General features: G+C 55.4%; 1 protein-coding gene across 2 annotated transcripts in view; it reads right to left on the reverse strand.

The window, feature by feature from the left end:
• The window catches only part of Cfap99 (cilia and flagella associated protein 99), a 51283-nt gene that overhangs the window by 21558 nt on the left and 15846 nt on the right, over positions 1-13879 (reverse strand). Inside the window, exons 3-10 of one of the 2 annotated variants that reach the window (XM_046423897.2) lie at positions 13234-13378; positions 12395-12489; positions 9237-9349; positions 7914-8091; positions 2494-2574; positions 2268-2342; positions 1201-1266; positions 879-967 (exon numbers count right to left, since the gene is read on the reverse strand). In XM_046423897.2, coding sequence (XP_046279853.1) covers positions 879-967; positions 1201-1266; positions 2268-2342; positions 2494-2574; positions 7914-8091; positions 9237-9349; positions 12395-12489; positions 13234-13378 — 842 coding nt within the window. Of the gene's footprint in view, positions 1-878; positions 968-1200; positions 1267-2267; positions 2343-2493; positions 2575-7913; positions 8092-9236; positions 9350-12394; positions 12490-13233; positions 13409-13879 lie in introns of both variants that reach the window. The other variant, XM_058572476.1, reaches the window with a different exon arrangement.

Below are 13879 nucleotides of genomic sequence, written 5' to 3' on the forward strand. Positions count from 1 at the left end.
TTGCAAGGTCCAAGATGACCATAAGACCAGATGCACCATAAAAGCCAGATATTGGTGTCTCTGAGTAAACTAAGCAACTAAGGATCCAAGTCCTCTACAAGGAGGGAATTCTTTAACACACACACACACACACACACACGATGAGTGAGAGATGCCAGACCCTAGCTCTGCACAGTAACCTGATAAAAAGCTGGCCCTTCCTTTGCTCAGGGTAGCCTGATGTCTTGCTCCCAGGACTGTCTCCCCTTTCCTGGACCGTACCCCGCTTCCCCAGTTAAACCTAGGCCTGGGTTTACACTCCTTGCCTTAGCTTCCTTTCTACTGCTACTGGGTCATCAGTGCCCAAAGAACTGCTTTGTCTGCCAGCAAGAGAGGCAGACTGCGGGAGGCCCTGAGCCCTGGGTGGGTAGGGGCCTGCATGTAGCTGTCTGGAGAGCCAGACCCAGGCAGGAAGGGACACTATGCTCATACTCATGTGAGTGGGCCTGAAGGAGTGTCCCACTGGGTTTTCTTCTGCCTAGGTGGATCTGGGATGAGGTTGGGGCATGATACTGCATGACTGCACCAAGGTAAGAGTACCCCTGGGTTTTCTCTCTACGTGATGCTGTGTAGCGTCAGAGCAGAACTGAGTTGGAGGACACCCAGCTGTGTCCATGGTGGCAGCATTGCTTGCTTGGTGGGCACCACAAGTGTTGTAGTGTGAGAATGCAGGAGAAACTGAGTTTGCTTTTCCCTTCAACATCTTTAGTACCCCAGACCCCTTCTCCACTGAGCTGCCCAGCCACCAGGCCTCTCCTCCAGCCTCTGCTCTCAAGGGTGGCACAGAGCAAGACTGGCAGAGGGCCACAGGGAAGCTCTAGTCCCCACCAGTCCCTCACCTCTGCAGCTCTTTTTCCACCTGCTTCTGGTACAAGGCCCCTTCTCGCAGGATGGCAGCAGTGTTCAACTTGATAGGGATATTGTCAGGCTGCAGGAAGGGAGGGGCTAGTTGGGGGCACTCAGGGGCAGCCAGTGCCCTCCATCGTGCCCTAACCACTTGCCCTTACTCAAGTACTTCCCTCTGCCTCTAGGGCAAGGCCATCCTCAGGGCCCCTGGGTCCCCCAGTTCCTACCCTCAGAGCTTACAGGGGCAGAACAGGTATTGGGAGGTATTGGGGGGGGGGTGCCAGGGAGGCCTGACTGGCCAGGAGTGCCCCTTACCCTGTAGAAGGTCAGCTTTGGGGATTTTTGGATGTGGGTTGGGCACCCCAGCTTCTTCTTGGAGTCCTGCAGAAGTCAGGCAGAGGCATAGCCTGGCACCTGTGCCCTCTAAGTGCCCCCAGACCTCCTGGGTGGATGCTGGCCCAGCATGCCTAGAAAACCCAGCTCACTCCCCTTTGTCCAACTCCAGTGTTCCCACCCTGGTCCCCAGGGCAGCATCTGCCTTCAGTGTTTTCCTAGGTCTTCTGAGGCACTGGACTGCCCAGGTGGGGGCAAGGAAGATGCAGGGCCTGCTGGGCCTGGGGTCGGTGGTCCCAAGATGGGGCAACTGGGCCTTAGGGCTCAATGTCCTACTCTTTAGCTCCCCCAGGCGTGAGGTCTCACAGCCCCAGGCCCTTTCCTGGGCAGCACCCTGAGTCTCTGTCCCCTGCCCAACTTCCTGTGGTCCTGCTGATCCAGCTGGCAGGGGCATGATGAGCCACAGTGTGGGGGTAGAAGACTGTGGTTGCCCCTGGGCATGCCGCTGTGGGGACACGGGGCCTGGGCCTGCCCTGCTGCTGCAGAGGGACTGCCTGTGCTCCAGAATGCGTTCCTGCAGATGAAACTCTCCGTCTCCTGTCCCTTTGCTTTTTCTCCCTGGCCAACATCCCTGGCTTGTCTTGTCAGGTAGAAGTGTGACATGCTCAGAGGCACCTGGAAGCCCAGAGATGGCAGCCAGGCTGTTTCCTCCCCTGTGCATCCTTCCTCCTGTGCCTCAGGGCGGGTCCTATCCTGCCCACTCTGCGGGGCTCCAGGGTCACTCCCGCTGTTACTGGGAATCTGCCCATGGTGGGAAAGGGCTCAATTAGTGTGTCATCATGTTGGCATTTTGGCATTGAAAATGATTTTCTTGGTATACCCCAGCCCTTTCTAAAATTTTATCTTGAGACAGGGTCTCGCTCCATTGCCCAGGCTGGTCTTGGACTTGAGATCCTCCCTGGGATCATAGATGTGGCCACCACACCTGGCAGAAGGAGCTTTCCTTGCTGTCATGCAGACTGGCCTTGGGTCTGAAGGGCCACTGTTACCTGCTCAGGCGGCGCTCTGTGTGCCCTGGGCATGGCGCACCGCAGTTCCTCCACGTTCGCCCTCAGCAGCAGCTCCTGCCGAGACAGAACACAGCTCCTGCTCTGCCAGCTTCTACCACGCGTGCCTAGCCCTCATCTCCCACCCTCCCCCTGCTTGTCCCACTTTCCCCCTCTCCTAACAGGTCCTGATGGGGCCTCTAGAGAGGCAGAGGACACGTGTGGCCACCTCGGCCTTCAGGCGGTTGTGCCTCTTGAGGATCTGCAGCTGCTGTTGCTCCTTGGGCTCCTGGTAGGTACTCCGAGGGACCTGGTGGGGTGGTGGGAGGGAGAATCTTTGGTCAGTGCCTGTGATTTAGAGGGGTCTAGCAAAACCAGCATTTTGGCATTGAAAAGGATTTTGGCATTTGCATGTGACCACAGGGTGGGCAAAGGGGTGGGTGGTGCCAGTAACAGGATAGCGAATGGTGACCTGGGCCCCAAGAGAAGTGGGGCTGGAGCAGGACCTGCTGAGCCTTGCTTGGGACCCTGGGTGCTGGTCGGGAGGGACATGCTCAGGCCAGGAGTTGGTGTAGGGTTTGGAGTATGGGATGGGGGTGGGCAGAGGCAGAAGTGAGGTCAGTAGCACTGAGGGCACGTTGCTGGCCTGGATGAGATGGCCAGGATCAGCAGGGAGCAAGATGGGGGTGCTGCCAGCTCCCCAGAGTGAGGGAACATACAGACGGTGACTAAGCAGAGGGCTGGGAGAATGTCATGGACTCCAGAAGAGTGGGCTGCCCCTGAGGGATCCTGCAGTGACCAGGGTAGCCATGGGCACCTCTGCTGGGTTCAGCCATAGGAGGCTCTCCATAACCTGCCAGGAGTCCTGTCCATCAGGAGGCAGGCCAAAGCCAGCCTGGATACCCCTGAACTCCAGACTGCTGAATCCTCGCTCCCACCTCCTTCCTAGTGTCTCGCAGGCTCCACAGACTCAGCGGTGTCCAGCTGGAGCCCTCGTCTTCCCCCAGCCCTCCCAACCCCAGCCTTGCAGACCTGGATCCTGATGCTGTCTGCCCTGAGCCCTGGTCAAGGCCTCAGAGTTATCCTCGAAGGCTATCCTACTCGCACCCATATCCAGTCTTGCCCTTCTGCTTCTCCACAAACTGCCTGTCACTTCCCTCCTCAGCCACGGCAGCTGGAGGGGACTTGTGCTGGCACTGGCCTAACTTGGCTTGTGTCCTGAGTTTGTTCCAGCCAGTAGGTGTGTGACTAGCCCGCTTCCTCCCTTCCCTGCCCCTCCTGGATGCCCTCCAACACTTGAGGGAGGAAGACGCTCTCCCAGGGCCTTTGCTCATGGTCTGTTCTTTCCTTGACAACCCCTGGCCCACTTGCTCCTTCCAGCCCTTACTACCTGGAGTCACAAATGCTTCAATGTTTCTTGTCTCCTTGCCCCATGTAGCTTTCTCCTAAGCACTTGTCGCCAGCTAATACACCATGAGTTTTCTTCATCCTGGTATTCTGTCAGGGTCCCAGTGGGAGAGCCAGCTCAGGAAGGCATGGTGCCCGGCACATCCTAGGCATGCTGTAACTGCTGAACAGGTGAGTGAGTGAATTGGAGAGGCCTTGGCCTGGGAGGGGAAAGGACGTCCTGAGAAGGAACGGGGTGGGGGTGGGGGGTGGGGAGGCAACTAGAAGGAAGAAGCCTACAGCGCTGCAGGGAAGGCAAATGTCCCCCAATAGCTTACCACTTGTGCTGAGAGACACAGAGAGAACAGGAACCAGCATGTGGAGGAGCAGGGCAGGAGCTGTGCCATGTGGGGGGGGGAGGGGGGAGGGAGGGAGGGAGGGAGAGGGAGAGAGAGAGAGAGAGAGAGAGAGAGAGAGAGAGAGAGAGAGAGAGAGAGAGAGAGAGGAGCAGAGGGCCCCATGACCTGAGAAAAAGACATGGATCCCTGGAGAGATGGCGTCAGGAATGCCAAAGATCCTGCAGGTGGGGTAACTTGTTTAACAACAAGGTCCCTGATCATCTATCTGCCCATGCCTGTCTATCTAGCTATCCATCCATTTAACCACCTGTTATGGTTTGGATGTGAGGTAGTTAGTGTAGTTAGGTAAATCGGGTCTAATATGGAGTAAAATCAAAGCTCACATGTATTCAGAGAAGAAATGATTGGGTTATAAGAGTCTTATCTCAATCAGTGAATTAATCCTTGTTAGGGATTAACAGTGGTAACTGAAGTGGTAGGGTGTGGCTGGAGGAAGTGGGACTTTGGGGTATGTATTTTGTATCTGGAGAGTAGAAATTCACTCTCTGTGCTTTCTGATCATGATATGAGCTGTTTCCCTTTGCCACAACCTTCCACCATGATGTTCTGCCTCACCTGGAGCCCTGAGGAATGAAGCCAGCCTTCTACGGACTAGGAGGAATGGAACTGGCCTTCTATGGACTAAGACTTCTAAAACTGTGAGCCCCCAAATAAACCTTTCCTACTTTACAGTTGTTTTGGTCAGGTCCTTTAGTCATAGCAACAAAAAAACTGACTAAAACGCCACCCATTCATCATCAATCCATTCATCCATTAATCCATCCACCTATCCATCTGATCATCCATCCATCCATTCAACAAGTATTTACTGAGGGTCTGCTCTGAGCCAGCACTATGTTGGTGGCATTAAAATGTAGGACAAATAAAATGGATGAGGTCTGGTGAAATAAATGGATGAGGGGATGGGGTTGTGGCTCAGTGGTAGAGCACTCGCCTCGAACGTGCAAGGCTGAGTTCAATCCTCAGCATCAAATGAACATAAATAAATAATAAAGATGCTGTGTTCAACTACCACTAAACAAACAAATAAATATTTAAAAAAAGAAAGAAAAAGAGATTTTAATGAGACCTGAAGGAAGGTAGGATGGGACCTCCCCGCACTGTCCTCTTACTCTTCCTTACACCCCGTAGTCCTGTTGGAGAATTAGATTTGATCTGGGAGGCTGAGCACATGGCCAAAGCTTGAGGAGAGCTCAAGGCCGTCACACTCCTGATGACCGAAACCAGATCAAGGTGAGCCACATTTATAGATAGGTAGTTATGTAGTTAGGTAAATCGGGTCTAATATTGAGTAAAATCAAGAGTGGAGGGCTGGGGATGTGGCTCAAGCGGTAGCGCGCTCGCCTGGCATGCGTGCAGCCCGGGTTCGATCCTCAGCACCACATACAAACAAAGATGTTGTGTCCGCCGTAAACTAAAAAATAAATATTAAAAAATTCTCTCTCTCTAAAAAAAATTTAAAAAAAAAAAGAGTGGAGGCCATTATAGAAAATGGAGTCCAGGAAATCAGAGCAGCACTAGGGGGAATTGAAAATGTCCCCAAGGCCCTGAGCCCATCCCAAGGAAATGTTAATGAAGCAGCTCCCAGCAAACAAGGAGATGCCAATCCAAAAGCCCTCCCTGCCCAGATTACTCCTTCTGCCCACCTGTCCTCCACCCTTTGGGCCTTCACTGAAAGATAACAGAACAAAGGACAGGAATGAGGGAAAGCTGAAAGAAGACCTTAGCTATAAAAAGGGGAAGACATCCGCCTTCCGTGGATTCCACCTCTTGATCCCCTTCTTCTTCCCGGGAGAAGTCTTTTCTACTGTCCTTTAATAAACTTCTACTTTCCACTCTAAACTTGCCTCCTTGTGCTTCTCTGGTGTTATACTTCAACACTGAGGTAAACAGCGGTAACAAAGGCATGCATGAAACCTGAACTGATCCAATCAGATTTTTTTAGGGAATTTTTGGCGCAAGATATTCTCTTATGACCTGGATGGTATAGACTGTGGGTATGAGACATGAATTTTAACAACAAAGGAAGTTAGCCCAAAGATGAAGTTGACTTACAGGGGAAACTAGAATAGTGAAAAACCAGCCTCTGCCTCAGAGCAAAGCCTGTCCAAGGAAGGGACATGACCTTTGTCCTTGGAAAGACCCACAGAGCACTCCTAGGCACATTCCCACCCTGCTAAGTTGTTTATCTACAAATAACAGGAGAGATCTTCTGTGCCAGGTGTCCCTGACTGTTGGGAAACCACGTAGCTCAGCATGAACACCCCTCTTGGCTTAAACCAATCAGTTCAAATGAATACCCCCTTTGTACTGACCAATCACCCCTACGCAACTTGTTCCCACCAGTGAATGTGCTAATCATGTTTTAGAGTTGTTATCTGATTTTCCCGCGGTGTGTGATGATTTGCTAAGAGATGCTATGATGTATGTGAAGTCCCTGCCCTCTCCAAAGAATGTATAAAACTGCTGCAAACCCTGGGCTCGGGGCCTCTCAGTGTTACCAGTTGCTGTGTGTGCCTGTGGAGGACTGAGCTAGCTCGCAATAAACACCTCTTTGCTGTTTACATCGATCTTGGTCTCTGGTGGTCTTTTGGGGATCCCGAATTCGAGCATAACAATAGAAGGTCATAGAGAAGCAGAGTTGGAATCCTAATCAAACTAAGCCTGAAGGCTATCCTACTCTGGCCATAAGAATCAGCCAATGAGAAGTGTATTGTCTAAGCCAGTTTGAACTACATTTCCCATTACTTGCTGTCAAGAGCATCCTGACTGATAAGCCAGAGAGGTGGAAGGGGCGATGGAGAGGCCTTCAGCTGATGAAACAAATGAGGTGTGGAGGCGGAGACAGGCATGACAGATGTTATTGCCTTCCAATGGGCCCAAGAGCATGTGCACTGTGATCTGCACATGGAGTAGCTAACAGGAAGGGTGGCATATTGCCCTAGGGATCAATGTGGGCTTCAAGCTCCACCTCCAGATAGGTCTGGATAGATACTTCATATTTCACCTCCAGATAGGTCTAGTCCTGAAAAACCAGCCTCTACCTCAGAGCAAAGCCTGTCCAAGGAAGGGACATGACCTTAGTCCTTGGAAAAACCCACAGAGCACTCCTAAACAACTTAGCAGGGTGGGAATGTGCTTATCTACAAATAACAGGAGAGATCTGCTGCGCCAGGTGTCCCTGACTCAGTCAGGCTAGGTGGGGACCCATAGCAGCCCCCTAGCAGCCACCAATCAGCATGAGACAGGGAAATACCTGGGATGCCAGATGACCCTCCCAGTAGTTTATGGTGGTTGATAACATGTGGGGAAACCATGTAGTTCGAACACCCCTCTTGGCTCAAGCCAATCAGTTCAAACGAATACCACTTTTGTACTGACCAATCACCCCTACGCAACTTGTTCCCACCAGTGAATGTGCTAATCATGTTTTAGAGTTGTTATTTGATTTTCCCGCGGTGTGTGATGATTTGCTAAGAGATGCTATGATGTATGTGAAGTCCCTGCCCTCTCCAAAGAATGTATAAAACTGCTGCAAACCCTGGGCTCGGGGCCTCTCAGCGTCACCAGTTGCTGTGTGTGCGTGCGGAGGACCGAGCTAGCTCGCAATAAACACCTCTTTGCTGCTTGCATCAATCTTGGGTCTCTGGTGGTCTTTGGGGGTCCCGAATTCGAGCATAACAGTCCAAGCCTGATAGCTTGGACCCAAGAATGTGGTGATCTCCAGGCCAGCTGGCTGGCTTCTCCATGGGGTTTAGGGGTGTTGGAATGATCCTGGCCTGGTCCAGTGCACTCTTGGCCCTGGAGGATCCCAGCCTGTACCCACTGTACATGCCCAACTCACTTGTCTTGGCTTGGCCATGGTGGGGACTGGCTCAGGTACTGGAATGGCCCGGGGCCTGGGTGTAGTCAGGTTGAATTCCTTGGGCTCTGTGACCTTGGCCTTGGTCTTGAAGATAGCAGTTTGACTAGCTGACACTCCCTCCAGTTGATCAACAAGCTCTTGGATCTCTGGCTGCCATCTTGAAGGCAAAAGTGGAGTCCCTGGGTCAACAAGGTGGCCCTGGAATCTGGAGGACCCCCAAGCACTGAGGCCTCCAACAGGCTGAGAGTGGTGAGGGGCCAAAAGCCCTTCTACTTCTCTCAGACACAGTCTAGGCATACCCCCATGACTTGGTATCAGCACTCCCCTTGCAAGATAAAAGAACAGCCCCAGAGGCACTGACAGGAAGGCATCTGGAGGCCAGGGACATCCCACAGTAGGAAGCTGGGAGGCTCTGCGGACAAGTGGCAGGCGGGACCTAGAGGGAGCTGATCTGGGACAGAGCAGATGGCACAGATGGAGGAAGTCAGGAGCTAGGAAAGGAAGCTGGCAGTGGAAAAGGAACATTCCAGAGTGGCTCTTTCGTGACAGGTGGAGGGAGCTGCAGGAGTCAGGTGGGGCTAGGGCCATATCCCCTGCAAGGAGCCCAACTGCCCTCCACACAGCCTCGGGAATGGGTGCTCTGGAGAGGGTGTGCTCGGAAGAGTTCTGTTGGGCTGCCCCAAGGTCTGGTTTCCCTGGGGAACCCCAGCTGTGTCCTGGTCCCAGTGGGAACTCCCATGGCGGAGCAACTATGCTGACAGTTTTGCCTCAGGTCCTGGCCTGTGACTGCATTTGCCCCAGGTCTCCTGTGGAGGCAGGGAAGGTGGCAAGAGCAGCTTTGTGGTGGCAGGCCTGAGAGTGGGGCTCGGGGGACACCAGAGATAGATTTAGACCTTATTGCATCAGGAGCTGAGCTCTGAGCTCTCCCAACTCCTCCCTAGCCTACACTCTTGGGATCTGCAGAAAGCCCTGATGGACTGGGGACACTGTCACAGACCCCTCAGTGGGTGGGCTCCAGAGCAGAAAGCAGATTCTTGCCATCTGACCTCTGGCCATCAGTTGGCTTCCAGCACGGAGGGCCCTGGGTCGGCTGGCTGCAGCACTGCAGCACGCCTGTTCCCCAGTCCCAGGCAGGGGAGCAGAGGGCTTGGGGCTTCTTGGACCCTCTCACCCTAACACAGCACTTTCTGACTCAGGGAACTTCTCAGGGCAGGAAGGGGATGAGGAGGCCCCCGCCCATGAGGCACCTGGAGTGGGGACAGGGTCTGTCCAGGCACACGGATTCCCACACAGCTGCCTCACCTCATTAGGGGGTTGATCCAGTTCTTCTTCACATGGGCCGTCTCGTAGATGAGGCTCCATTCGTCCTTGATCCAAGAGCATAGGTTTAAGGGGTTGAAAAAGAACCTGAGGAACTGAGGGAAGAGGAAGTCCTAAGGGGCAGAGCCACTAGGGGCGGAGTCTTGGCCTCCACCCCCACACTCCAGGGGCACCCCAGCACCCTCACCTGCCAGCAGCAGGCAGAGTGTGATGCTCAGGGTCACATGGCACTGCAGGTGGCTAAAGAGGCTGTGCCCTCAAGACAGACCCTGGTCCTGGTAGGATCCCAGGTAGGGAAGGGGCTCCAGCTCTGTGACTGTCCCAACCCAGCAGGGCGCATTCTCTCCAGAATGGGTTTGTGTGCCCATCAGCTCCTGGGACCCCAAAGGCCCCACAACCCACTTCTGAGTAGGTTGTTGGTGGCACACATGGAAAGCTGTCTGCCTTCCAGCCCCTGGCTCCAAAGGCTCTGGAATTTCGGGAGTGGGATTCTGCCATTCTGCCTTACCCTCTCCCCAGGGCATTGCCACTGGGTGACCTGGAGAGCCCTCTGCCTGCCCACCTTGGGGAGGTGACTTGTTTCCCCAGACCCTTGTAGCGGGAGGCTTGGTCCCAACTGTGGGACTGCGGCTGTTTTCCCTGGCCAGGGCAGGCTCTGCTATGCCCTTGGATGGCCCAGAACCAGCCATGGCAGAATTCCCAGGGTCTGGGGATTCTGAAGGCCATTCCCCAGCTCCTGGTTCCCAGGTCCAGCTTTGATTCCAGAGGACATAGGACTGGTTTAGTTTCCGGGGTGGAGCCGCCTGGGGAGCTGCATGGCTCCTACACAGGACAGACTGTCAGCTGGCCAAGAAGGGCCAAGGTGGCCCTTGGTACTGCTGGGAAGAAGGTGTAGGCCCCATCCTTTCCTGAGGGGCAGCCAGCCTGGGACCCCTGGAGGCCGCTCTGTGGGGTGTGCAAATCGTTGACACCCCCCCTCCAGCTCAGGGCCTTATGCAGTTGAGCTGAGCACTGGAGACCACTCAATAAAGGTTCCCAGAAAACCAGCCAGGAGGACAGCCCAGGGCCCCAGGGCTATCACAGGGGCCACTATGTGGCCCAGAAGAGCTCTGTGGTGACCAGAACACATGGTGCCCCAGTGTGGGTCTGCAAAGTGCAGTCTGGGCCTTGGGAGCAGGAAGCGTATTGGGGAGGTAGCCCAGGAAATTCAAGGATGACAGAGGGACAGCAGTGAGCAAGGCTGTAGGTACACAGGAGCTCTGGTCACTGCTGCCTCCCCAGCATGAGCCCCAGCACAGCCACCTCCCCTCACCAGCCTCTTGCCCTGCTTGGCTCAGGCCTTCTCCACACAGAGGCAACCCAAGATCCTCCCGAGCCCTCCAGCTGCCCCTCTTGGTCATCTGCCCACCCCATCACTCACACTAGTGGCCTCCTTCACCTACCCTGCCTGCAGGGCCTCTGGGCCTTTGCCTATGGCCACTGCCCCTCACACTCTTTCCTGCCCCTCTCCATTCCTCTTCTGGCTGTCAGTCATGATGCTACTCTACACCCAAAGGGGGCAGTTGGCCCCTGCACTGGGCCCCTGTGGTGGCCATCTCCTCCCTGCTGGCCTGCCTCCATTTGGGCACACCCTACTGGTCCCATCCAGGCTTCCTGGGACTGTCCCCCCACCCGGCCACCACTCTCACTGGGCCCCTGCTGGGGCGGGGCTGGTTTTGGTGTGTCTGAGGCAGTCCTCTAGCTCTCAGTGGATTCAGTCAGCATGTGGGGAGGGGCTGGCAGGAACTTTGGCCCCCTCCTGGAGCATCCCAGGGCCACTCCTCCCAGAAATGGTGGGTAACATCTGGGGAGGCCATGGGCTGTGGTCTCCTGAAAGCCAGCCTGGGCACACTACCACTTCTGACCACAGCAGTGATGGCATTCCAGAGGGGTCATCCTGTCTTTTAGGCCCCTTTGGTGTCTTCCTGGAGCCCTGAGGTGGCTAGGGGGGCCAGACATCAGCCAAGGGCGACCGCTGGATCTGTAGCTTCTTGGTCCCCTGGGAATCCACATGGGGCTGTCTGGGCTGGTCAGTGACCAGCACCAGGAGTGAAATGTGTGGCCTGCACTGGTGCCCCTGCTGTCACCACCACAGGGCCCAGGGCCAGATGAGGATGGACCTTGCTTGGCATCACCAGGGTCCAGCATGGGCAGTGGACATCAGCCAAGCACAGGTCCTCTAGCTGGGCAAGCTGCCCTGGCCAGCCTCAAGCATTTCTCGGAAAACAGTCCCTTCATAAAAACGAAACCCCTTGCTTAGGAAAACTATAAATATTTATTCATTATAAGCTCCTCGTGTTTACATGTGAGCAGGAAAATGTCCTGGACAGACCAAACGCCAGCTGCTGCCCCTCATTTCTCCTTTACCAGTTAGATAGTCAAGATGCCGTATGAGCAGGTATCCTGGGTCACTGTGGCTGTGGATCTGGTGGGTGCTGCTGCTCCAGTCTCCCCTTCCCCAGCACTCCTGGTCCTGTAGCCTCTCCCTCAATCTTCTCCAGGAAGCCATTCCCATGCCAGTGACCAAGCCAGTGGCTAACAGAATGTGCTCACTACTCATGTGCTGTGTGACATCAGTTGAACACTTAACCTCTCTGTCCCCATTGCCTTAAGTGAGGGATGAGCACCATGTAGGAGCAGCCTCATAGGATGGTGTGAGGGTGAAGCAAGAACAACACTGTGGGCTGCTCAGGAAGCCTGGCCCACAGGGAAGGTGCACTGAGTGTCCTATAGAAAGGTGGGCAGTGGACAGGCAGGCAGGCAGCAGGCACCTGGGATCCCTTCTGGCAGCAGCAGTATGTGGTCTTGGAGGGAGGGGAGGCTGTGCTGGGCCTAGCATTTGCTCAGGAGGTGGAGAAGCCCCGGGAGGCTCCAGAGGCCCAGCTGACCCGAGGGCTTCTCCTTGCCCTGGCTTATCACTAACAGTGCAAGGTACCACCCACCAGAACACAGGAGCACCATCAAATCTCCCTGCAGCAATGAGCCCATTCTCCCCAGAAGTGAACAGAACAACCCACCAGAGTTCCTCTCATTGGAAGAAACCTGGAGGTGCTCCCAGGGGACCAGTGGCCTCCCTTGGCGGCAGCCATCCTGGGGCTCACCTTGCAGGTCTTGCGTGTGGGCTGGGACTTGATGATGCTGCAGAAGAGCTGGAAGCCGAGCTCATCCAGCTGGAACGTGGCCAGGTAGCACAGCACTGCAGAGGGGGTGCAGCGTGAGGGTGCGGCTGCAGAATCGCCAGAGGGAGGCCTCCCAGGCGCACCCCCCACCCCTTGCGCGGGGCCCAGGACACACACCCAGCTCCTGCTGAAGGTCCCAGGATGGACATCCCCAGACAACAAGGAGCGAGGTCTTAGAGCGGCCGTGATTTGCCGCCACTGTGTTGTCCCATTTGATCAGTTCTCAGAGGTTCTTCTGGGGGACAGATGGTGTCGCCCGACCCTGTAGCCTCTCCCACTGCCTCCCACCAGGACTGGGCAGCCCCCACCCCTCCCTGGGTGTGCACAAGGGCCAGCCTGCACCAGGAAAGGCAGAGGCCAGAGGTGTCTTGTGTTTAATGACTCAGCGAGGTCCAGACTGTGGCCTAGGGCCTGCTCCAAGGCCTCAGGGTCAGGGGTCAGGAGTGGCCCAGGAAAGGCGCCAGGCTTGCCCAGTCACCTTCCCTCGGGGGTCAGACTCCTTTGACCCTGTCGTGAGCCTGAATCTCAGTGTCCCCATCTGTGAAGTAAGGAGTCACTCCACCCTGGTCCACCCTCTCATAGGTCACCCTGAGTCTCAGTGAGGACACAGGTTTTGGTGGAACTGCAGCAGGAGCCTCTGCAGCCTGAAGAGCAGCCCCTGGCTCCCTTGGTGGCTCTGCTGAGGTCTGACCACCCCTTCAGCCCCTGGTTCTGGAGTGGCAGCAGCCTGGGGCTTAGGGACAGGTGGGATGGGCACCCACCCTGGAAGAGGCTGTAGTCAGCCCAGAGGCAGAGTCGGCCATCCCGTACGTAGAAGGCGTCTACCACGATGGTCAGCAACTTCCAGTATTCAAGGCAGCCGGACAGGACCTCCATCACGAACGCCTGCTTCAGGGGGCTCAGGCCCTGGAGGGCAAACAGCCAGGCGGGCAGCAGCTGGGGGGGGGCGAGGCGGGGCAAGGCTGAGGTAGACGAGGGGAATGACCTGCGTGGTGGGGACAAGCCCAGGGGACCTCCCTCACTGAGGACAGGGAGGTCCAGAGTCAGGCAGGATGGAGTGGCTTCATGGCGCCTGCACATGCCCAGTGCCCCTGGACGGGACGTTTGTGTCTTGTGCATCTTACCACAGTAACTTAGCAAGTGGGCTCAGGCAAGGTCCCAGACACAGGGGTGAGGGGAGTGCCAGCAGGAAAGCCTGCAAGACCAGTGGGTCCCCACACAGCCCCTGTGGCCCCAGGGCCACTCTCCCATTGGCCCCTTGGAACATTCTGGGTTGTGGCCTGTGCAGGACACGCGTTAATTATTCAATAAGAAAAGAAGGTTTTCAAATTAAGTTCTGAGAAGTTTTTCAGTTTTTGAAGGTGGCAGGAAATTAAGGGTCTGACGTCTCCAGCCAGCACGGGAAGG

Source organism: Marmota monax, unplaced genomic scaffold (assembly GCF_021218885.2).
Source record: "Marmota monax isolate L192 unplaced genomic scaffold, Marmota_monax_Labrador192_F-V1.1 WCK01_AAM20220418_F8-fsc00009, whole genome shotgun sequence".
Lineage (NCBI taxonomy): Eukaryota > Metazoa > Chordata > Mammalia > Rodentia > Sciuridae > Marmota > Marmota monax.